The sequence below is a fragment of the Lissotriton vulgaris genome, chromosome 2_1, assembly GCF_964263255.1.
Source record: "Lissotriton vulgaris chromosome 2_1, aLisVul1.2, whole genome shotgun sequence".
In the NCBI taxonomy this organism is placed as follows: domain Eukaryota; kingdom Metazoa; phylum Chordata; class Amphibia; order Caudata; family Salamandridae; genus Lissotriton; species Lissotriton vulgaris.
The window spans coordinates 690,493,141-690,516,994 of record NC_141687.1 but is presented as its reverse complement, the minus strand read 5'-3'; the positions used below and the strand labels follow the sequence as shown (position 1 = coordinate 690,516,994).

The window sequence follows — 23,854 nt, the reverse complement described above, 5'->3', positions numbered from 1 at the left end:
ATTGTGAACCCATTCAAAGATATTGGCAGCGGTGCTGGGGGCCCTAGGACAGATGATAGGCTCCACCATCCTGAACAACCCACTTGTAGCAGTGTTAGGCTACATGGCGGAGAAAGAGGCTTCAGTTAGGAAATATGTGTCATTGGAACAGCTGCCGGCCAGACGTAGAATAGCCTGCAGATGGGGAAGCGGGAGGGCACCTAAGTTTAAGGAATGGCTGCATGATCTTATATATTGTCAAGAGCAACTACTAGCATACTCAGAATTAATGCGGATTCTCTCCGGCCACAAGACATATGTGATCCGTTTCGGACCGATCTTGCTGAATGACAAACCGACCCGGATACACCTTGGCAGAACAGCTAGGGGAAATCCTCCCATGTGGAAATGGTGGCGGGGGAGCGTGGAAGGAGGGGGGATGCAAGTTCAGGAGGAATGAGACCCTTTAGAACAGTAATGATGCTAAGGATGACTCGTATGAATTTAAGAGGCAATTGGAGGGGAAAACATGTTGGAAGAAGTGAACCGTTGGTAATGATCCACAAAGTACTTGCCTATTTGAATGCTAAATGATTATCTGAGAAATATCCTACTGCCTAGGATTTGAAGAATGTGCAGGACTGTGCTCTGTAACAGAGATTATTCGATGTTGTTTATGCTGTCCTGTTTATTGTACCAATATATTGGAACACAAGAACTAAAACAGATTAAAAATAAAATAATCTATAAAAAAATTCAGAATAATGTTAAACAGCTTAACATGGAAAGTTTTATCTAAAAGAAGAGAACAGAAACATTTAAATAATGAAACTTTATTTGAATGAAAAAGCATACAATAATTTAAGTAACAAGGAATGAACAATACTCATTTTTTTCACCCAACATTACTGAAGTCCAACAATTCTCTCCACAGCTGCGTAACACCTGGAATAAGCCATTATCTTGAACACCATCTTGGAGTTTTCAGTTGACCAACAAGGCAAATATGGTGGCCCCCAATACAAATGGTGTAGCAATGCTTCCTATCTCACTGTCACTTTATTCTATATATTTGTTTTTAATTCAGCTGCAGAAATTCAAATCTGTGATTCACAAAAATCTTTGTTGAGTTTCAAACTATTACCCATTATATTCTGGCTTGACTTTTCAATTTATTTTTATTATACTAAAATTGTGGTCTTAAATAAGTGTAATAGGTGTGCTCTATTTGGCAAAGCATGCCTCTGCACTACAAAGTGTTCTAGTGCTTGCACTGTGCACTCCTTGCTTGTAAGCAGTAGTGTAATGTGGCACCCAACATCAATTTTGAAACGGTTCAGTACAAAATCCTTAAGAAATGTTTTAACTGATGATCTGAGAATTGGGAGGCATGTAAGAACTACAGACCAAAATAATATACGAATGTAGCTTGAAATCTTACATTAACAATCAGTATTTACTTTCCTAAGAACGTTTTCAGTATTTGTAGGGCCTGGTGACCACCAAGATCAGCATTCATTTATTGTGCAGGGCAAGTTCTTAAAACGAAAATAAGATCTTCTACTAACTCTCAAAAGGTTGCAATTTTTTCTTAAGTTTCACAGTCTCAACCACTAGCTAGATCTACTAGCTAATGTTTTTTTATCACATTAGATCAGCCAATCACTGTCATTTAATCAAGTGCCAATCACAGCAGTGTCAAATGTTTAAAACACTTGAAAGGCCGTATACTTGAGGTAATTTAGTCAAGCTTCAACTGCCCTGCCCATTATCTTAAGCTGGTGAATTTATCTCACTGTTCAGATTACTACTGTAGTTTATCCAATCACATCGTGTAACACCTACCATGCTTTTCAGATTCAACTGTAAATGGCTGCACTCTAGTCTAGAGGCTTAAACTAGCTAATGCTGCAGCAGTACGTTGCAGACACGCATAAATATTGAGACACCTCAACTAGAAAACCATTGTCTATACTACCTTTTTTTCCACCCAGTAGGTGTTCATGACCTTGCTTATGAAAATAATATCTGTGTCAGGTTTCACTTGGATGTTTTACAAACGTTTCACAATTAGACACTGCAGATTCCAGCAGACCAGTAAACCTGCCTGAAATTTTCTTTAGTCAATCTGATTGCTAAACCGACAACTGTTTTTTTCATGTAAAAAATTAAGCTAACACTTCACAGGATGAGTGCGTACTAGAGACGTTTCAGACGGCAATCTAAACCACTGTAGGTGGTTCATACAGCACTGATCTCCTGCTTACATTTCTTTCAGGTATACCATCCACTGATGCCTCTTTAAAGTCGGGACACTTTCAAAGGGCCTTTCCTTCACAAGTATGTGTGATGCTTGTTTATACGCATCCCTGTTGCTCCACATAAAATGCCAAACATGTTGCCTTATGGGAAAGCCCGACTACAGTTATTGATAGGTTAACAGCAAACGGAGCGCTTCGATGCAAAAATGCATAGCAATTATTGTCAACTTATTAATCATACACAAAAAAAGACTGCAAGGTTAGTACTACACATTCGACGTTTTAAGACTGATATTTGAGTGGTTCGGGCAAAAGAAAGATGCAAAATAAGCACCACTATTTCAAGGACAAAAGCGGACCCAAAGGTTTTTCTGCTCGGCACAGCTACACAATGTTCGATGGTCCCAGTGAACCCTTGCTACTAGACTGATTTGATGCATTCGCAATATATTCAAAAATATATTGTTTGCAACAGAACCTAATCTAAAATTACAAAAACTATAATAAAAAAGTGCATACAGATGCACACGCAATATGCTGAAGTCGTTGCTTTCATCTGGTGTTTAGATATACCCATGTTAGCAAAAATATCAGGTTTGAGTAATTGGATTATTAGAAGATGTAGAACAAAAAAAAATGAGTCAGAGAAATGGATGATCACAAAAATGAAAACTACATTTGGTGTAGCTGTTGGGCGTTGGAAGGTGAAGATGCTAGTCTCAAGTAACAAAATTGGAAATATCCAGCAAGCAGGTATCAAACTGTGGGCTGAACATCATCAAAAGGCTCCTTACAAAGCTTTCTTAGAGAGATGGTTAATTTCACACAAAGGCTCCAACAGAAAGTAGCAAACACTCAAGCACAAATGCTACATACAGTAGCCTGGTGTACTTATGTTATTTGATGAAGGGGTTAGATCGATTCATCAAACAACTGAACAATACGATCTACAAACAGACCAGATCTCGCCATACATCAGCATTAGTGTTTGTATTGACTACAAAAAGAGGAAAGCAAAATAAGTCTCTTTGAAGCAATATCGTTTCTTGTGCATTTTCCACAAATAAGTCGAGGTGTTAACTGAAACAAATTGCATATAAGTTGACCTCCGTCCAATCAATGTTTCGTTCATGGATACCAGGGTTTTTAATTATAGGTCACATATAACATTAGGGCAATTAACAGTCGCAATATGGGGTGCAGAAGATAAGTTTGAAAGTAGAAGAAAGGTAACTTTAAAGAGAAACAGTTGAAACAAATCGGAAAAGGTAACTGAATGGCTGTCAGCTGTTCGAGGCATTATTTACTCCAAGTTGGGTGTCTCAAATGAGATATGTAAACCAGCCACTGTAAAAGTTACTGTTTCAGTAGTAAATAAATTTCGTTTTTACTCACCCCTATGTATGCCACTTTCAAATGGTTTGGAACAGTTACCATTTACAATAAAGGTATTAGTGGAAACACACATCTCAAAATCAGCCCTGGGCTTCTTGAGCATATAAAAGAATTGTAGAAGCTCCATTGTGCCACCATATGTAAAGTGCTGTTCTTACTGTTGGTTTATACATTTTCACACTGTGTAACATGGAAATAAACGTTCAATAGCCTCAGATCCCATCTTTTTGACAAACGTTTTGAGAGTGATTAAGTGAGTAAAGTGCAGTCCAGCAAAAACAGAGAACCAATATCACCATCCTACCAGGAAACAAATGCATTTACAAAACGTGAACCTCAGGAACTAGAACTATTCATTTTAAAACCTCTGAAGTACTCAATGGTCTTTTAATAATAAAAGTCCACACTGCGAGAGCTCCAATTGCTTTTATGTTCATATAACAAGAAAAACTGAAATTGCAGAGCAATTTTGAATAGAGTACAGTTTTTCTTTTCAATTATGTAACATGCAGTGAATATGAGCATAGATCAGAGGGTTGGGTTTTGACCATCAGGATCCAAATCATTATTTCCAGGCGGAAGATGATTAGGCAAAATGTCCAACTCGTCAACTTGCGGTGTTGGGTGCATTACCACAAGCTGGTCCTGAGGAATGTCGGCTGCAGCGGCTGCTAGGTTTGTTATAGACTTGCTCTTCACACACTGAAAGTCCACATGACGACTCTTTCCTTCTTCCTTTTCCCAGGACATTCTAATGAATGGCCTTTGGACATAATTGTAAATGACTTCAGGCCTGCCACCTGGCCTCTTCTTCACTTTTTCTTTGTATGTGGGATAACCTATAAAAAAGGAAATCATTTTCATCAAATATTTCTTTTAATATATCAGACTTTAAAATTCAACATTAAACAAGATTGAAGGGTGATGCCAGTTATACCCAATCTAGAATGCCCTGAAAATACTTGTAAAACGTTTCTATTAATCTGGAAACTGCACATTTTTAACAATTTATACGGATAAAGATGCGTGTTCCCATTACCTGATGATCTGGGTAGGAAGATAAGTTTTGATGGACCAAGGGGCTATTACAGGGCCTCACTTGGATCTGGCTAATACAAATGTCCAATTACCAAAGTAACAGTAAAGCTGTTCCAGCTCCCACGTGCCTAAAGCATGCTGTTGTATGGTCTGTATGGTAGCAGAGGAATCTGAGAAAAACATACTAGCCTTATGTAGGGAGCAGGGTTCTTGTTGCAGCACCCAACAACTTTTTACATGGTATTTGAATCAATCAACTTTAACTGAAGTGTACTGGGTTCCTGTTAACCAGGTGCCCAGTACCAGTGTGCTTTCCCTACAACTGTACAATTTTTTACCCAATTGGCAAAACCTTTAACACCCTCTATAAGTTCCTAGTAAATGGCACCCTGGGTACCTAGTGCCTGAGGTACTAAAGAGAGTCCCTAAGGGCACCAGCAAGAACTGTCTCACCCGAAGGGACCACTCACTAAGAACAAGCAAGACAACCCTTGCAGGCTGTATGTCTTGTTGCAGACAAAAGTTAAAACACTTGTCACACATCCCTGTTTGCCATGTCCCCTAACACCACATATGATATATGTAAGTCACCCGTACCGCAGACCTGACAGCCCTAAGGCAATGTGCTGTATATTACATGTGAGGGCATTTCTGCATGAGCAGCTATGCCCCTGTGCTGGTCAGACCTATCACTGCCAGTGCAAATGGACATGGAGGCTATTTGCTGGACACTGGTGAAAACTTGTTCCACCAGCTACACAATGGCTTCACTGAAAATAGGGATGGTTGGTATCAAACATCTCATATTGATAAACACACACTGAATCCAGTGATACATTTACCAATACATACTCCTAGAGTGCATCTTAGCAGTGCTCCTTGAAAACCAACTAGCCTCTGGTGTGCTTCCTGACTGGTTTCTGCCAGCCTGCCACCCAAGACACTGTTCTGATCTTCTAGGGTGCGAGCTTCTGCTCTCAGGAGGCTCAGAACAAAAGACTGTCTGGGAAGAGGGTGTAATATTCCTTGCTGATTAACCTTCAAAGGCCTGCAAGTTTCAAAGAGCTGCCACCTTCAGAGTGCGACTCTGCCTCCACTCACAGGAGAGGAATAAACCCCCCTTTGTCCAGGGCTCCCTCGGCACATGGACAGGCAGGAAAATCAGCTAGTCAGGTAGGCGTGCCACTTCCAGGCTGGTATCATCCCTTAGGTGGGCTACAATGAGGTGGACATGATTAAGTCGAGCCTGGGCAGCGCATGCTCTGTGAGGCAGGATGTAACGTACACTATGGCTTGCAGTCCCTCCTTTTTTTCCACATTTGTTCCCATCCCTGCCTTAAAGAAATGCATGCTTCTCTTTGGTCAGCATGTCTAGGTACTCCCGCCTTTTGTTGTTTGAGATCCTTCCGGATGACAGCTCTCTGCTACATGTGGTCTTAATTTTGTATTACATTTACGTTCCTTCCTGGCCCAATTTTTTTTGTTCGGGTCCGACTCAGGCTTGCGATTCCCTTCCAAATACATTTACTGCTTCCTGAGTTTCCGCTCATGTTACTGTTTAAATTGTACAGAATGCGTTTGTGTACTTTTGGACGTCAAAGAGCTTTTATTTTAACATCACGTCGCCCGCTTTAGGAACGCCGCGCTTCGGATCATGGTCTTCTTTCCTCATGGGTGCTGCGGGGAGAGATGAATGGCTGCTTCGTGCACTAAGCTTCATTTTCTCATAGTTCACCATGCTGGCATGTCGAGGGACCGTGAGTGGAGCAGGATACATAGGCAAGTGCACCTAACAAGACCGCAGCCCTGATAAGGGTCACTCAGCAAGGGTTAAACGAATGCATATTTGGCATTGCATTCCCTCAAAATATTTTCTCATGCAATTCAGAGCGCCAGCTCTTGCTTGAGTTACTGTGCCGAAAATGCCCTTTGCATGTAGACCAATAGTGTCTGTTCTTCTGCGGCTCTGTGGGTATGCCCAGGTCCGGGGAGAGGTCATGGGTTATGATCAGTCGTTTAGAAGTCAGTCTCCCGTAACTGGCAGCTTTTGCCCTAGCTTTATTTTAATACTCATGGCAGTCCTGGAAACTGGTTTTCCCCTCCCAATCTCCTTTCGCTTTTCCTGTTGGACCGGGCAACTTCAGTTTTTTTTATTGTGGGTGGTCAGGGGATTGGTGTAGGGCACAGTGTCTCTTAGGGAGCTCTCGCCACAAAGCTCCGCCCTTCCTCCTCACACAGTGACATTTAACAGATTGCACACAGATCTTGGACCCGCTAATGTTAACAAAGCAGGGCCATTAGCAGGAGACGAGACAAACGGCGCTGCCCGTGCTTTCCTGGAACTCAATAGTATTCAGAGGGAAGATGGCTTCAGAGCTTCTAAAAGCACTTTGCGCTTCAGGAGGTCTAGCGCACACAAGAACAGTCAGTCCCCTTGCGAGCAGAGTGAAGCAGGCACACTGACCTCACCTAAGCCCAGACGGAGTGTCCTCTGGAGTCCAAAAAATATTCTTCCTGTGCAGATTCACCCAGCTTAGGCAAGTTCGCTCTCTAAGGCCCAATCAAGATACATTGTTGGCAAACTGGCCTGACCCTTACCTAGCCTAGTGACCTCTGCCACCCAAGAACCATGCCTTGTAAACTACCAGATCCTGCACACCCCCCTGCTAGCCCACATTCTGTTCATAGTGGGCACGATACATGCATAGCAGATACACAAAATATAATGCCATATCTAGGTTAAAAAATTATAAACGGGGCCGATAAATGAAAAACAGTACTTTCACGTTTTGTCTTTAACCAGTGTCCATGCGCTTCCAGTTCACGGATCTGCGCATAAGCAATTAATTGCATGTTTGTGTGTAAACTCCACGAGAGACAGATCGACGATCGGTTCTTGCATGCTTATTATTCAAATAGTTTCGAGGCAGATGTACATTCAGTTTACCGGAGTATAATCCGCACAGGATTTTAGGTACTGGTGTAGTGCTGCACAGAGCTCATTTGAGGCTCCTAGCCACAGACCTAAGCTCCCCTGTTCCATTCAACATTCAAACGACAGAATGTTGGAGTGCCCTGGTGTTAACTTAGTAGGACACAGACCATGTCACATAAACCTCCAGATTGGGTTTAAAGAGCATCCGACCTTCATTAGACGCGAAGTCTAACCCGCTCTGCTGGGAATTGATCCTGTGACTTGCAGTGCAGATGCATCAACCCACTGAGCTATCTTTCCAGCCTGTATCTGGTCTATTTTTCTAGGCTGATCTTCTATAACTCGACAGTTTTATTGGAGACTGGCTAACCACATACTGTCTGACCCTTGCAAGGATCTTGTAGGATTTTTCTCCATGGTAATCACTACTGGTGCAGTGCCTGTGGACATTGATTGTGCAAAACTGGAGTTCCCACAGAAACGATATTTTCTAGTTGCAATATTGTAAAAAAATACCTTTACGAAAACTACTATTTTACAAGCAGATTACTTCATGCCCCTGATGAGCAGGTTCAAAGTTACCTTAGAAGGTTTTTATATGTTATACGAAAACATATGCAACTTTTCAGCCATCACTGGCTGACTCGGTCTTTCTTTCTTCTGAGGTCAATAAATTGAAGGTGGTCCACTTGGGCAACGGTGACACATTTTGTTTATGGTCTTGAGAAGATGCAGCGGTGTAGCACCAAACACTGTAAACAAACTATCAGTGTGTCTCATGCGGCAAAGCAAGGGCGCTATGGGCCTCATAGGCAAGACCTATTGGCTTTGCCAATGCTGGTTGTTCAGAAGTAGCCATCTTTGTGAAGGAATACTTAGGAATTCTGGGACAGGGTTATGCCCACTTCCGACAGAAGTGGTAACATACCCTGCAGACCCTGATGACATAAGAAGAGAGGACACAAAAGAGCCACAAAAGCAGAGGAGAGAAGCAACTGTAAATGAAAGGACTCTTGAGGCCTCTGGAACCGCCAAAACCAAACCCCTCAAGCCACCACTGCATCCATTCCTCCAAGCTCGATTCAAAGTGGGCCAATGGTGTCATCAAGCAGGCCTAAAAAAAAATCTACTACCCCACTCGCAATGAGTCAGGTTGAACTATTTTTAGCACCTACTAGTCCCATGTGGCAAGTAAACTTAGGCTGGAAAGGAACAGATGTTTTGTTCATTCATAAAGTGAATGAGCAATAAAAATGCCATTAAATCTTGTTTTTATCTTGATACATTTGCGGTCTGTTCAAGGAAAGAGGTAAAATGTCAGTTTGCCTTTTAACCCCTTGGGCGCAGCAGCGATTTTGTACCTGTACGGCGTTTTTCGAAGTGGGCAGGGTCATGACGGCCCCCAGCCGTCATCAGCACACGCCCACCAGGGGCCAGGGGCCATCATAAGCAAAGAAGGGGTTAACTAATTGCTGCTTGGAAACTTAAAATTTACTTTTCTCTCCTTACTAGAGTTAAAGGTTTTTGTCAAGTGAGCTGTCTGAAGAGGTCAGTTATTTTTCTCTAACACATAACATTTAAATAAATAGCCTGTAAATTATTAGAAATATTTCTAAATATATCAGGAATGACAAAAGCAATTTATTTCTAGTTTAGAAGTGTGAAGCAAACAGAGTTAAATAGGAGCAAAACAAACCAGAACACTTTACCTGATGATGTGCAAATGACACATTTGTAGAGACTATTTTCAAACATTGTTTGTGCACTATATAGATTAATCAGTGGGAAAGTTTGTGACCAGTTTAATTTAAAATCTGCTGAATACAAATGAAAGTGTGCTACCACTTCATGCTTTAGTTATTCATTTATTAAAAGTGATAGTTTTTAAACATTATTTGAGGAACAATCCTGCCTCTGCCTTAATGAAAATGGTGTTAATGAATCAAGAGGCAAGTCAGGGGTCATGTGTATCCTGCACATGGCTAGATTTGTATTATATATGTGGCAACAAGTTTAGTCTATTAAACAAAACAAAATATTTTTGGACAGTAGACATGCTGAAATTGCACATTTGAAGGTGCTCTCATATGTGATAATGAAGAAAATGGCGGCTCAATGAATTAAAGTATTTTCCCACGAGCACTTCATTTGAAACCAGTTTATGGGTCAAGAGCATTACAAATAGGTTGTGTAGATTATTTAAGTCACTAGACCTGCACGACTAGTAAAATGTTTATGATTTTTTTTAGGCTTGATCAAGGTCCCCCAGCCATCCAGAGCCAGAGACCATCGTGGTTTCACCCCTCATTGACCCTCAGAAGTCACCTGCAGCCTCAGCACGCAGGCCCACTCTACCACGACTGCTCCGTTAAGGAAAAACTCCATGCTTAAGAACACCTCTGCATCTGTCGCCCCTGGGCAGTGGAGGACCAACGGTGTCACTCCATCCGAGAGCATAGTGAGGCCTGAGCCACCGCTATTAGTTAGCCCGACTGGCCACCTAGCCAGAGCATGCAACCTCTTTTCGCGGAGACCAATCTCCAAAAAATAACATTGGGCCTGATGCAGGTTTGCACCCTGCACCCAGTTGCCCTCGTTGCGCTAGTGGTGTACTGTTGATGCTGCCTTGGACCTGGTTCTGTTAGTCGTTGTACTAAACCAGCTTGTAGAACTTGTTTTCCCTTCCGTAGGATAACATTACAGAACTCAAAAATTGCAGTGTCCACTTTTTGAACTGAAAATAATTTAGATTTAAAAATATACTTCCCTGAACAATTTTTCTTTGATGCCAAAACATATATAAAGCTACTTGCTATTTTTACAAATTTGGGTGGATCTCCTACTTGAGTCCTGTGTGTCATTTATTGATTATTGTGTGTATTTGCAGATGTCTTGCAGTCCTCTCGGTTAAGCCTAAGGCTGCTTGACCACACTACCCCTAAAAGAGCACCTTGGAATTGCTAGGGCAAGCCCCTGTCCACTTATAAGGCAACCCTAGGACTCTTTACACAGTATATCAGGTTATTGATTTATCACAATGAGGGCCAGCTTCATACACTGCATATTTAACGTTTTGCATAGCATCCCATGTCTGTTACTTCAGAGGCTATACTTGTACAAAAATAATTTAAGTATTGGACTGGGGAACGTCATGTGGAGAAAAAAAGGTTGTGATTTGAATGCCAACAAGGAAGAATTCAAACAGTGTAGTTGGAAATCTTAAAAATCTTTTTCAGCATAAGCCTGAAGCAGTTCTTCACAATTTGCTTGCACTCGAGCTCAGCAACATGGTACAATGCCATTTTATTACCGAACTGTAGTCAACATTAATAATTCTGACACTACGGTTGCAAGTAGACTGCTGAAAGAGTTCAAGTATGTCAATGTATGCATAGCTTTATCAGCAAGCACACTACATAGCTAAGAGCCAGAACAAGGGAGGAAATGAACATTGGCCATGGTAAAATAAAGGAAAGCGACCCGACAGTAAAGAACAATAAACTATTTATGAATTTTGGCAAACAAACAGTACCATGAACATAATAGCTACAGCACAATTACTAGGGAAAATGAAAAGATGCACATCTTAAATTGTGGGCTAATTATGCACCATATGCCACTAAAATGGTTCACAGAGCTTTAGGCATGACCGACACCAAGATTAGTGGGGTTGGTCATACAGAAATACAATCTAACAGTATTACGTTAGATTCTTTGGAGAATGAGCGGCCACAACCATCAAAAGAAGATGAACAGATGTTTATGTGTACCTTCTATGCCAAGTCGAATTTTCTTGAGACCTCTTTCCTTCAGTACAGATTTCGCAACATCTCTATTTTCTATGTATTTGAAGAACCTATACAGCTTTGTACTGTAGATAACTGAAAAGGAAAAGTGACATTTCAAGAAATGGTTAAAACTTCAGACAATTCCTAGAAGACGATTTATCTTGTCTCAAAGAAAGAACATGGTTCAAAAAGGAAATTAGAACACAAAATTACCATTTAAATCTATAAAAACAAATAATTTCATTCACCTGCTTATGGAAAAATCAAGTAAAATCACTGTATACATCATAAAGTATGGGTGTTCTTTTGCAATGTTAGGTTCTATTTCCTTTTGGAGGGCTATGCTATGGGTATCAGGGGTATCTGATAGAGACCAGTGGCGTCACTGGGGTTGGTGTCACCCGGTGCGGGTAACTCATGGTGTCACCCCCTCACGACTTACCGCATGGACCACCTCTGTCGGAAATGTACGGCGCTAGGTACTGTCTTACTCCCTCTAGCTCCCTCTCTCTGTCTAGCTCCCTCTAGCTGCTTCTCTCTGTCTTACTCCCTCTAGCTCCCTCTCTCTCTCTGTCTTACTCCCTCTAGCTCCTTCTCCCTCTGTCTTACTCCCTCTAGCTCCCTCTCTCTGTCTTGCTCCCTCTAGCTCCCTCTCTCCCTCTCTTACTCCCTCTAGCTCCCCCTCTCTGTCTAGCTCCCTCTAGCTCCCTCTCTCTGTCTTACTCCCTCTAGCTCCCTCTCTCTCTGTCTAGCTCCCTCGGTCTTACTCCCTCTAGCTCCCTCTCTCTCTGTCTTACTCCCTCTAGCTCCCTCTCTCTCGGTCTTACTCCCTCTAGCTCCCTCTCTCTCTGTCTTACTCCCTCTAGCTTCTCTCTCTCTGTCTTGCTCCCTCTAGCTCCCACTCTCTCTTATTCCCTCTAGCTCCCTCTCTCTCTTATTCCCTCTAGCTCCCTCTCTCTCTTATTCCCTCTAGCTCCCTCTCTCTCTGTCTTGCTCCCTCTAGCTCCCCCTCTCTCTATCTTGCTCCCTCTAGCTCCCTCTCTTACTCCTTCTAGCTCCCTCTCTATCTGTCTTACTCCCTCTAGCTCCCTCTCTCTGTCTAGCTCCCTCTAGCTCCCTCTCTCTCTGTGTTACTCCCTCTAGCTCCCTCTCTCTGTCTAGGTCCCTCTAGCTCCCTCTCTCTCTGTCGTACTCCCTCTAGCTCCCTCTCTATCTGTCTAGCTCCCTCTCTCTCTCTGTCTTACTCCCTCTAGCTCCCTCTGTCTCCCTCTCTCTGTCTTACTCCCTCTAGCTCCCTCTCTCTCTGTCTTACTCCGTCTAGCTCCCTCTCTCTCTGTCTAGCTCCCTCTCTCTCTCTGTCTTACTCCCTCTAGCTCCCTCTCTCTGTCTAGCTCCCTCTAGCTCCCTCTCTCTCTGTCTTACTCCCTCTAGCTCCCTCTCTCTCTGTCTAGCTCCCTCTCTCTCTCTGTCTTACTCCCTCTAGCTCCCTCTGTCTCCCTCTCTCGGTCTTACTCCCTCTAGCTCCCTCTCTATCTGTCTTACTCCCTCTAGCTCCCTCTCTCTGTCTAGCTCCCTCTAGCTCCCTCTCTCTCTGTGTTACTCCCTCTAGCTCCCTCTCTCTGTCTTGGTCCCTCTAGCTCCCTCTCTCTCTGTGTTACTCCCTCTAGCTCCCTCTCTCTGTCTTGCTCCCTCTAGCTCCCTCTCTTATTCCTTCTAGCTCCCTCTCTCTCTGTCTAGCTCCCTCTAGCTCCCTCCCTCTCTGTCTTACTCCCTCTAGCTCCCTCTCTCTGTCTAGTTCCCTCTAGCTCCCTCTCTCTCTGTCTTACTCCCTCTAGCTCCCTCTCTCTCTGTCTAGCTCCCTCTCTCTCTCGGTCTTACTCCCTCTAGCTCCCTCTCTCTCGGTCTTACCCCCTCTAGCTCCCTCTCTCTCTGTCTTACTCCCTCTTACTCCCTCTAGCTCCTCTCTCTCTGTCTTGCTCCCTCTAGCTCCCTCTCTCTCTTATTCCCTCTAGCTCCCTCGCTCTCTTATTCCCTCTAGCTCCCTCTCTCTCTGTCTTGCTCCCTCTAGCTCCCCCTCTCTCTATCTTACTCAGTCTAGCTCCCTCTCTCTGTCTTACCCCCTCTAGCTCCCTCTCTTACTCCTCCTAGCTCCCTCTCTATCTGTCTTACTCCCTCTAGCTCCCTCTCTGTCTAGCTCCCTCTAGCTCCCTCTCTCTCTGTGTTACTCCCTCTAGCTCCCTCTCTCTGTCTAGGTCCCTCTAGCTCCCTCTCTCCCTGTCGTACTCCCTCTAGCTCCCTCTCTATCTGTCTAGCTCCCTCTCTCTCTCTGTCTTACTCCCTCTAGCTCCCTCTGTCTCCCTCTCTCTGTCTTACTCCCTCTAGCTCCCTCTCTCTCTGTCTTACTCCCTCTAGCTCCCTCTCTCTCTGTCTAGCTCCCTCTCTCTCTCTGTCTTACTCCCTCTAGCTCCCCCTCTCTGTCTAGCTCCCTCTCTCTCTGTCTTACTCCCTCTAGCTCCCTCTCTCTCTGTCTTGCTCCCTCTCTCTCTCTGTCTTACTCCCTCTAGCTCCCTCTGTCTCCCTCTCCCTCTCTCGGTCTTACTCCCTCTAGCTCCCTCTCTATCTGTCTTACTCCCTCTAGCTCCCTCTCTCTGTCTAGCTCCCTCTCTCTCTGTGTTACTCCCTCTAGCTCCCTCTCTCTGTCTAGGTCCCTCTAGCTCCCTCTCTCTCTGTCTTACTCCCTCTAGCTCCCTCTCTCTCTGTCTTACTCCCTCTAGCTCCCTCTGTCTCCCTCTCTCTGTCTTACTCCCTCTAGCTCCCTCTCTCTCTGTCTTACTCCCTCTAGCTCCCTCTCTCTCTGTCTTACTCCCTCTAGCTCCCTCTCTCTCTGTCTTTCTCACTCTAGCTCCCTCTCCCTCTGTCTTACTCCCTCTCTCTCTCTTACTCCCTTTATCTCCCTATCTCTCTCTCTTACTCTCTCTAGCTCCCTCTCTCTTTGTTACTCCCTCTTGCTCCCTCTCTATCTGTCTTGCTCTCTCTAGCTCCCTCTCTCTGTCCTACTCCCTCTAGCGCTTCTTGCACTAAAGCAGGACGCAGGTAGACTCGTCAGTGTAGATTGGTGTCACCCCCCAGATGGGGTGACACCCGGTGCGGTCCGCACCCCCCGCACCCCCCTAGTGACGCCACTGATAGAGACTTCTAGCCGCCGATTCCTTGCCTTAGAATTATCCCCAGGCATCAGACTGGATCTGGCAATTTTTCGTGAGCCATACTCCTGAATGCTCGTAGGTGGCATCAATCAGCTGTGTGTGGCGCCATCCACGCTGGAAGTGACGTGTGCGGTGCCTATAAGGGCGCCACCCCAGCGCACCAACATCAGTTCTTTTCTTTCCACACCAGTCAGCACAGATTTGGAGAGAGATACTCCCAAGTCACTTTTTGACTAACCCTTTCTTGTGAGAATTTCTCATATGATGTGGCAGGTATGTCCACTAGGAAAGCTAGCCTCAAACCCTGAAGCAACGGTCACCGTCAGATGTCAGTAACGGACCCACATCTTGTTTGCCTTTGGTGTCTCAGTACAAAGACCTGCACAGACTGCCACGCCAGGCACTCAAAGGCCTCGATCCCGGTCAAGAGTAGGTCCCAAGATCAGTCATGGAGCCATCGATCTTCATCGCAGTCTTCAGGGAGTTCTCGTAACGACCACAACGACCACAAAAAGAAAAGCAGCAAGAAGTCAAAGAGGTCTCCTTCCTAAGTTATCCAATGAGATGAGTCATCATTCGAGACTTGGCGCAGCGGTTGAGAGGTCACCTGAGCTGGCTCCTGGCTTCCCCAAGTTTCCGGGACGAGGAGTGACTTCCAACCAACCCAGTGAGTTTTATGAGGCCATGCACCTCTTCTGGGCGTCCCGTTCCCGCGCCTTCAGGCACTGTGGCATCAGGAGGGACCCCGGATGGTTCCTCGACAGAATGTTCACCCCCGGTGCCAGTCCAGCACTGAGATTCTCCGGATGGATCCAGACCTTCGCCGGGATTACCATCTCGACCTTCTCCGATGCCGGTCCCTATGTAGACGCTCCCAGAGCCATCCCCCTTCTCATCCCTTACTACGACATGAAGATGGAGGGAATCATCTGATGCCAGCTGGAGACAAACCCTCTAGGCCAGAGACACATTTCTATGGGCAAGGACAAGGAGAACATTGAGAGGGTCCACAGGACCCTGAGGAAATTAGCCCCTAAATCCAAACATGAATTGGTGTGAGGACTCTGAGGATGCCAGCGGACCGTACACCTCCCCAGATAAAGGCATGGCCTCTTCTCCTACCGTGGGTACAGAGGAGGAAGCGTTTTTGCTATGGTGCTGAGAAGGGCGACGGAGATACTGGACCTTAGCCTGCTCTCAGTGGCAGTCAAAACTAACGTCTTGGCAGAAAGGGTTCAGCGGGGCGGGCCGCCCCTTGGAACCGCTTCTCCTATTTAATGAAGCCCTTACTGATGTCCTGCTTGGGTTCTGGTCCAAGTCCAGCACAGGGGCTCCTGTGAACAGAACAAGTGCATGCTGCAATCACCCCACCCCAGGACAATTTCCTCATTCAGCACCTTACACCAGAGTGCTTGGTGGTCCAAGCCTCTACATCTTGTCTAAACCCCTGCACATTTCACCAAACTGGGTAGGGAATCCAAGAGGCTGCATACCTTAGGCAAGAATTTTTTTTCCACTAGCCTGCATTTCGGGACATTCTCATGCACTGTGGGATTTGGTTGCCCACGTGCAGCTGGACAGGACTGACTCGCTAGACAGAGTGGGGTCTTAGTCTGTGGTCTTACAGCGCCACACCTGGCTGAGAACGGTAGTCTTTTTCAGGAGATGTCCAAGCCTTGCTTATGGACATGCCCATTTATGGTTTCCGTCTCTTTGGAGACAGGGCAGCTTCAGCACTGTAGCGCTTCAAGGTTACCAGAGCTATGACCAGGTCTTTTCCATGGCCCACAACTAACTCCAGTCTGCCTTTCGCTGCCACGGACACGGTTTCCAACAGAGACCTTACCAGCCCAGCCACCATAGGATGCAAGCTCCCCAGCCTCTGTGTGGTCGAGGATCTGGTACCCCCAGACTCCGTAGGTCAGGCAGCCAGAGGTCAGGCCAGTCAACCCCTCTTAACCCCCCCCCCCCGGACACGGTTTCCAACAGAGACCTTACCAGCCCAGCCACCATAGGATGCAAGCTCCCCAGCCTCGGTGTGGTCGAGGATGCGGTACCCCCAGACTCCGTAGGTCGGGCAGCCAGAGGTCAGGCCAGTCAACCCCTCTTAAACCCCCCCCCCCCCAGCAGCCACAGTCTCCAAACCTCTTTACTTGACCCTCCAACCATCATGGACAACCAGTGCTAGGGGAGGCAGGATATGCCATACCCTGTAACCACCGGAGATCGACCACATCACATTTCTGGGTTATCCATATTGTCCGAAGGGGCTACTCCCTGCCTGTCATGACTACCCCACCACCTATGCCACACACTTGCGACAGGCTGCCAGAGGGCCATCTCCTTTCTCTCTGCCAGGAAGTAACTACTTTCTAGTCCAAGGGAGCCGAAGAGAAGATGCCGACACCAGAAGTAGGTTATGGTGGTTATTCCCACTACTTTTTGGTGCTCGAAAAGGATGGAGGCCTACTTCCAATCCTAGACCTGCGCCCTCTCAATTTCTTCTTCAAGAAGAAGTAGTGCAAACTACTCTTGCTCTCTCAAGTCCAATCTGCCCTGGCAGACAGGGTGGTAGCTTTGGACTTGTAGGACGCATATTACCACATTCCCATCCTGCTGTTCACGGTGGGCCAAGAGCACTTTCAGTTCACTGTTTTCCCCTTTGGCCTTACCAACACCCCTATAGTGTTCAAAGTGATCACGGCGGATGCAGTTCATCAGCAGAGATTAGGGGTACCAGTTTTTCTCTATCTTGATGACTGGCTGTTGAAGGGGAGCTCACCCCACGCAGTCTTCTCCCTCCTCTGGCAGAAATCCTGCGCTACCTGGGGTTCACTATCAATGTGTCAAAGTCACACCGACTCCCTCTCAGATTCTCCCTTTCATCAGAGCTGTTCTGGGCACTGTGCAGTTTCTTACTTAGCCTCTCGAATGGTGAGTTCAGGATATTCAGGCTATGATACCGGTGTTTCAGGGTTTCTGCAAGACTGACTGAGGCTGCTGGGTCTCATGGCCTCCTGCATCCTACTTGTGCCACATGCCTGCTGGCATATGGTGGCCTTGCAGTTGGACCCGAAGTTCCAGTGGACACATCAGGAGAATTTCCCACGACATTGACCAGATCTCAGATGGAACTGCATAAGATCTGCAGAGGTGGTTAACAAACTGCAATTAAGTATGTGGCAGACCCCTCTCTTTTCCCCAACAAGATCAGACAGTAGTGACAGATGCACCACTTCTGAGATGGGGGGCCATCTGGTAGAGGTGGAGATCAGAGGCCTCTGGTCACCGGCGGAATCTGGACTCCACATCAACCTTATGGTGCTCTGGGAGATCCAGCTGGCATTGAAAGCCTTTCAACCCTCCAAAGGAAGGCTAGGCTAGTGCAGGTGTTCATGAACACCACCACCGCCATGTGGTACTGCAACAAACAGGGCGGGTTTTGGTCGTGGACCCTCTGTCAAGAGGCTCGGCGCATATGGACATGGCTGCAAAGTCAGGGCATGTCCCTGGTAGTGCAATACGTGATGGGTTCTCTGAACGCTAGGGCGGACATCAAAGATTAGTAGCAGATCATGAATGGCATCTACATCTGAAGGCGGTGCATCGTCTCTTTCAATAGGGGGAGAGTCTTGGTTAGATCGGTTCACTACCACCAAGAACCTGCAATGTCAGCAGTTCTGCGCACTGCAGTTTCAAAGGCGGCTATTGCTCAGACGCTTTAAGTCTTGAGTGGAGCTCATGCCTCCTGTACGCCTTTCTGCCCATACCATTCATGCCTAGAGTTCTCAAGAAGATGAGGAACGTCCACACTCAAGTCATCTTTGTGGCTCTGGACTGGACTGGGAGAATTTGGTATCCAGTGCTGTTTAACTTGGCCATTAGTACTCTGATCAGGCTGCCCTTTCGGGAGGATCTTTTGTTGCAGCTGTAGGACCCGAACCGATCAACGCTCCGCCGTTATGCGTGGAGATTGAGCAGCAACAATGGACTGTGTTTGACCTTCTGCCAAACTTGCATTCCTTTACGAAGACAGTATACACCTGCAGTTGGGGCAAGTTTGTCGCATAGTGTGCAGAGAAACGGGTTGACCCTCGTTCTGTTCCCACCTCAAGTCCTTCTCTTTATTCTTTTTGTCTCGCTCAGCAGCACCTTAAAGGGCTATCTTTCTGTCATCTGTGCATTTCTGCGGATGCCAGATCAGCTATCCCAGTTCAAATTACACGTTGCAAATAAATTTTTGAACGTTCTGTAACACATTTCCACCTTCACCCTTCATCATGCCTCAATGGGATAATCCAGTTCTCACTTTTCTGATGTCTGCACCATTTGAGCCACTGCACAACTGTCCTATCAGGCTCCTTACCACATCAAGAAGGCCTTCCTTCGTGACAATAACATCTCCCTGGAGCGTTAGTGATCTTTAGGCTTTTTGTCATCTAAGACTCCGTATCTGAACATCTTCCTAGACAAGAAAAACAAATGAGGTGACAACTAAAGAAAGAAGTCCCAAAAATCCAAATGTATGCATCATCTTTATTTTTCTTCTGACATCCTTTTGATCCGGATTCATAAAAATGACCTTAGAGTGTTTCGTTCATAAAATGAACTTCTTCATGACCGCGATTGCTCAGAGTTTAATCACAACGAAGAAAGCACACATCGGACTTGTCCTATAAGGCATCAATGGGTAAATTTGCACACTGGACATCCCTAACTGTACTTCGATTAGTCTGTCATGGCAGCGATTTGAATAGCAGGAAGAACGGTCATGCTAAAAGGTTGAGAGTCTGCCATCTCAGTTTCAAGTACAGCTAAGGATACAGGGTTTGGCTGGCTATGCAGCAAATTATCCTAGTTCGCTCTTAAATTAATCTGCAGACATATTTTTCGGCGGGAGACCCCAGACGTGCCTATATTTCTATTTAAAAAAAACCCTAACCATCACATCATATTTGAAATAGCGCAAAGACGAAACTGTACTCCGTTTGCATGCCAAAAAAGGGGTAAAGCAGATTATTTTCTTCAGTATTCAAACCTAATACTTGGCCTTCATTTGGGTAAATAACATTAAGCACTCAATGGTGAAATAAGTGAAAATAAATTGTGAAAGCGAATACAGATTCTTCTTAAAAAAAATTCACACGGAAAGTGAGATCTATCCATAATTACAGAAGCACAGCTGCTGCAATCGGTGCCAAAAGGGATTATAGGGCTGTCCATAGATACGAAAGGCCTTACTGCCTGTGCCATAGCCCCATTTTTGTTTGTGTTTGGTAATGACATTAAGGCACCAACATCCTGTGCAGTTTCAATTATTTTCGAATCCTTCTAATAGTGCACTCAACCAGATTTCTGATCAGTGTCTTATAATGAAAACACATATGCAACATGTGTGCCTACACCTTCTGTACAAAAACAGATGGCTAAAGCCAGGAGTGTCTAAAAGCCTTATTACCCACGTCTCTGCATAGGTCTAGATTTTGGAGGTGAAGGTGCACATGCTAAAGAGGGTTTTCAAACAGACCTGCTCAACTGGCTTGGTCCAATAGTTTGGTTTATCGGAATTACAAAGCAGTTGACCTAGCTACTGTTACCACCAAAGTCAATGCAGCACACAACCTTTGAGAGAGATGATTTTTTTGAAAAAGGAGCCATGACCATCTGCTTTTGTATTTTCCCCATCAAAATCTCTATTTGTGGTGATTTCAAACCATAAATGAACATGATGTGGGGATTCCCCAATATTATTTGTGGTCATGGTCTGTCATTCCTTCCAATTCTTTGCATTTATGGCCCAATGTTGACAGGCTTCAAGATGATATCACTTGCTGGTTAATGAAAATCTGCCCAACATTGATTTCACATTAGTTATTGTCCTTGGCTTGAGACTGTTCCCTAGAAGATTTGTTTCTGTGTGGACTGTTTTCGTCATGTTGCAATAAGTTTTCCACTGGAATTTTTTGTGCAATGTATTGGTGCTGTATAGAGAGTAGGAATTACTTCATTTAGCTGTTGTGGCTTTGTTTCAGCAGGAATCTGCCCAGGAGCAGATGCTTGGCCTTGTGTGTAAGAAGGTGAGACACACAGACAGTCAACATGCAATGACTTGTTTGGCTAGCAGGCAGCTTCTTTGTTGAACCCAAATCATTGGTTTGATCAGTCTAGAACTGCATATCTAGCAAGTAAAAATTAATCTGTGCAGAAGTGGTTAGATTAGAGCAGCAATATTACAGGATAACAAGTTATTTTAAGTTAAAGTCTTGCTGGATTTTTGGCTTGATTCATGGGGTGGCCAATAAATCATCTGATCACCGGTGAAGCGAAGATATAACTCCTTTATGGTGAATGCCTACAATTCTTCAACTTTCCTTGCTGAAGTGAGAGCAAGCTGAACACAGGTCTTCCACAAAAGGAATATAAAGTATAGTCTATGAATGGGCTTGAAAGGAGGAAGCATAAGTAGGCTCCAAAGTATTTAGCTCCCACGAAACTGGAAGACACCTCACTTGATAAAAAGCCCTACAGTTTTCTTTCAGAAATTGCTTTAGGATTCCTTGTGAGAATGAAGATGAGGAAAAGTCGTACGTCATTTTAAATCTGGAAATTGAGGCAAGTGAACAAAGTCTGATGAATACTTGAGACCATCTCACATAGTTCTTACAAGTATGGTAGCACCTATTGAATCTTTAGAACTTCGCACTGTCTTACTTGTGGATGGCACACAAGCTCATCGGTATTTACCGATTCTGTAATTGACATTCATTCCTATGGGCCTCAGCCTATGTTAAAATGTCCTGGTTTCTGAAGGGATATTCAGATGTCCATACTTAGAGTGGCAGGAACCATGTAGTCAGAATCCGCGATTCAAATTAGTGCCAGGGGATCTCTTTGTGTCTGGAGAAGAGTTTAGAGTGATTCCTCAACTACATTGCCGTGTATGTGGACAGCCTAAATAGGCCGCAGTTCTAAAACTGACAAGCACATGTCAGGGAAATCAGAAACCTGAAGTACTGATCTGGCTTCGCCCTCCTACGCACTCTGAGAAGGCGAGGAAAGACTTAAGGGAATAGGACTACCCATATGATTGAAAAGGCATTGCGCCCAGACACTGGATGATGGAAGCAGTTTGTGCAGTACCTCCATTTACAGTTCTCCAGGGTGGCAAACTAGTCTACGGATAGCCAGTCACACTTTAGCTTGGTCCTGGTGGAGTCCCTATTCATTTCAATCTGAAAGAGTGTAGCTGAACACATCTGCCTGGTTCTTTCAGCATTCAAGAGATGTTCTACTACAATGTCCACCTCACTGATGATGGCCCAGTTCCATAGTATCTCTGCCTCCGATACAAAAAGGGGCCTTGTTTCGCTTTGATTTGCGAAGCAATACAGAGGTTGTGTTGTACGTTCAGATAATACCTTGTTTTGTTAATTACAGAAAAAGGAACAACTGCCAAACTAAGCCTGATGGGTCATACCTTTAGGATGCTTATGTGGAGTTTCTTCTCAACTTCTGACTAGAAGCCTCTTGTGAAGTGCTCCTGCATGCATGCACCCCATCCTTCAGTGACCTGTGTATTCGCAACAGGATCCGCTAGGAAGACTTACAAAAGCACAGTTAAGCAGAGGAAAGAAGAACTGACGAGCTTAGTTTGGGAAGATTTGGAGAGAGACAGTTCCCTTTAAGAACACACAGTTTCCGGGATATAATAAATGTTCCTCTATTCACCGAAGAGGTGAGAAAGTTGGATTCCTTGATCCTGGGGGATGCCTGTGAACCTCACTTTGCAGCTATATTTAATCCTAATGGCCTCCAGCCAGAGGCAAATAGTGGGAATTTGCACTTGGACCTAATCTCTGCTTCCCATCTAAGCGCATCAATCTCAGTAGCTGAGGTTGGGGAAGCCATAGCAAAAGGAATTAGCATGAAAGCTCCTGGCCCGGATGGAGCGCCATTAGATCTATTTGAAATTAATCCAAGCTGTGAGCTCCTTTATGGACTGTTTTTAAAGCAGTGGTTATTGGCCCCAACCCCACCAACTTGAAATGAGGCCATTGTGGTTCCAGTGTTTAAAAAAAGGTAATAGGAGCGACCCTGCCTGCTACAGGCCAATTTCCCTTATTGACACCACAGGAAAGCTGTTGGGGAGGGTTGTCCTTACCCACCTCAAAACCTGGGCGTCTGATACAGGGCTGATGGCTTTAGTAGAGGGATGAGCACCACAAAACAACAGTGCTGCAACTTGTTCCAGATTATGGGCAACTACATGAAGGACAGGAAAGGCTCTATCCACCTGGCCTTCATGGACTTGTCCAGTGCTTCTGACACCCTAAACTGGGAGAAGTTGTGGGCACTCATGGGGAAAATGGGTGTTGAGGAAGCACTGATTTCTCTTCTCCGTAAGCTTCTTGCTTCCACCTGTTACCATAAGATATGCCCACAAGGGGAAAAATACAGGCCCATAGTTTCTACAGAAGGTGTCCAGCAAGTATTTATTTTAGCCCTTTTACTTTTTTAAATTGATACCGAGGGCCTAGTGGCTTTTTTTAACGCATTTACAGATTTTATGTTGGCACTTGATTTTAAAGTCAATTTTATTAAATCGTATATTATGGTGTGTGGCCCTAAAATCACCACAATTAGAAAATATGCTGTAAGGGATAAGAGAATTGATAAACTGAATAATTTTAGTTACTTGGGGAAAAATTTTAACAGTATGCACTGGGAATTGCTTGTTACTGCAAAAGTGCAACATGCGGGCAGAGTTGTTGAGGGGCTTTTTCGCTTTGCCTGTAAATTGAGCCATAAACCAGCGACTTACCTGGTTATACTCTATAGAGCCAAATGTGTGCTTGTTGCAACATACAGAGCTGGAGTGTGGGGGTCACCATAATAGCCGCCATTTACAGATCGTGGAAAAAACATTTATAAAAAGGTTACTGATGATCCCAAATAGTGCGCTCACACTTGTCACCATGAGCTGGGGCTAGACTTTGTAGAGTGTCGTATAGATTTGGCCCCCCTGCTATTATGGGCTAAAATCTGGTTGTCTGAGGAGCTAGTATTTTCAAGAGCGGTCATTAAAGACTACCAATCTTGATGGAGCATCATCTATCCCTTGGCTCAGATTTGTAAGAGAAACTTTACAAGCTAGGTTTGGGGCACTACTTTGATAACCCAGCTAGAACGCAAAAGACATCAGAAAAGAGGCACATTTTACAGGGGCGAATATACGCCGCTCTCAACCCGAGG

The 23,854-nt window shown here is 44.9% G+C and overlaps 1 protein-coding gene across 6 annotated transcripts in view; it reads right to left on the bottom strand.

The window, feature by feature from the left end:
* Window positions 1–796: 796 nt before the first annotated feature.
* Window positions 797–23,854, bottom strand: part of BTBD10 (BTB domain containing 10) — a 179,862-nt gene continuing 156,804 nt past the window's right edge. For all 6 annotated transcript variants that reach the window (XM_086955923.1, XM_086955922.1, XM_086955921.1 and 3 more), the window contains 2 exons: window positions 11,379–11,489; window positions 797–4,474 (listed from right to left, as the gene is read on the bottom strand). In XM_086955923.1, the coding sequence (XP_086812049.1) occupies window positions 4,164–4,474; window positions 11,379–11,489 (422 nt within the window). In that variant the 3' untranslated portion in view covers window positions 797–4,163. The remainder of the gene's footprint in view (window positions 4,475–11,378; window positions 11,490–23,854) is intronic.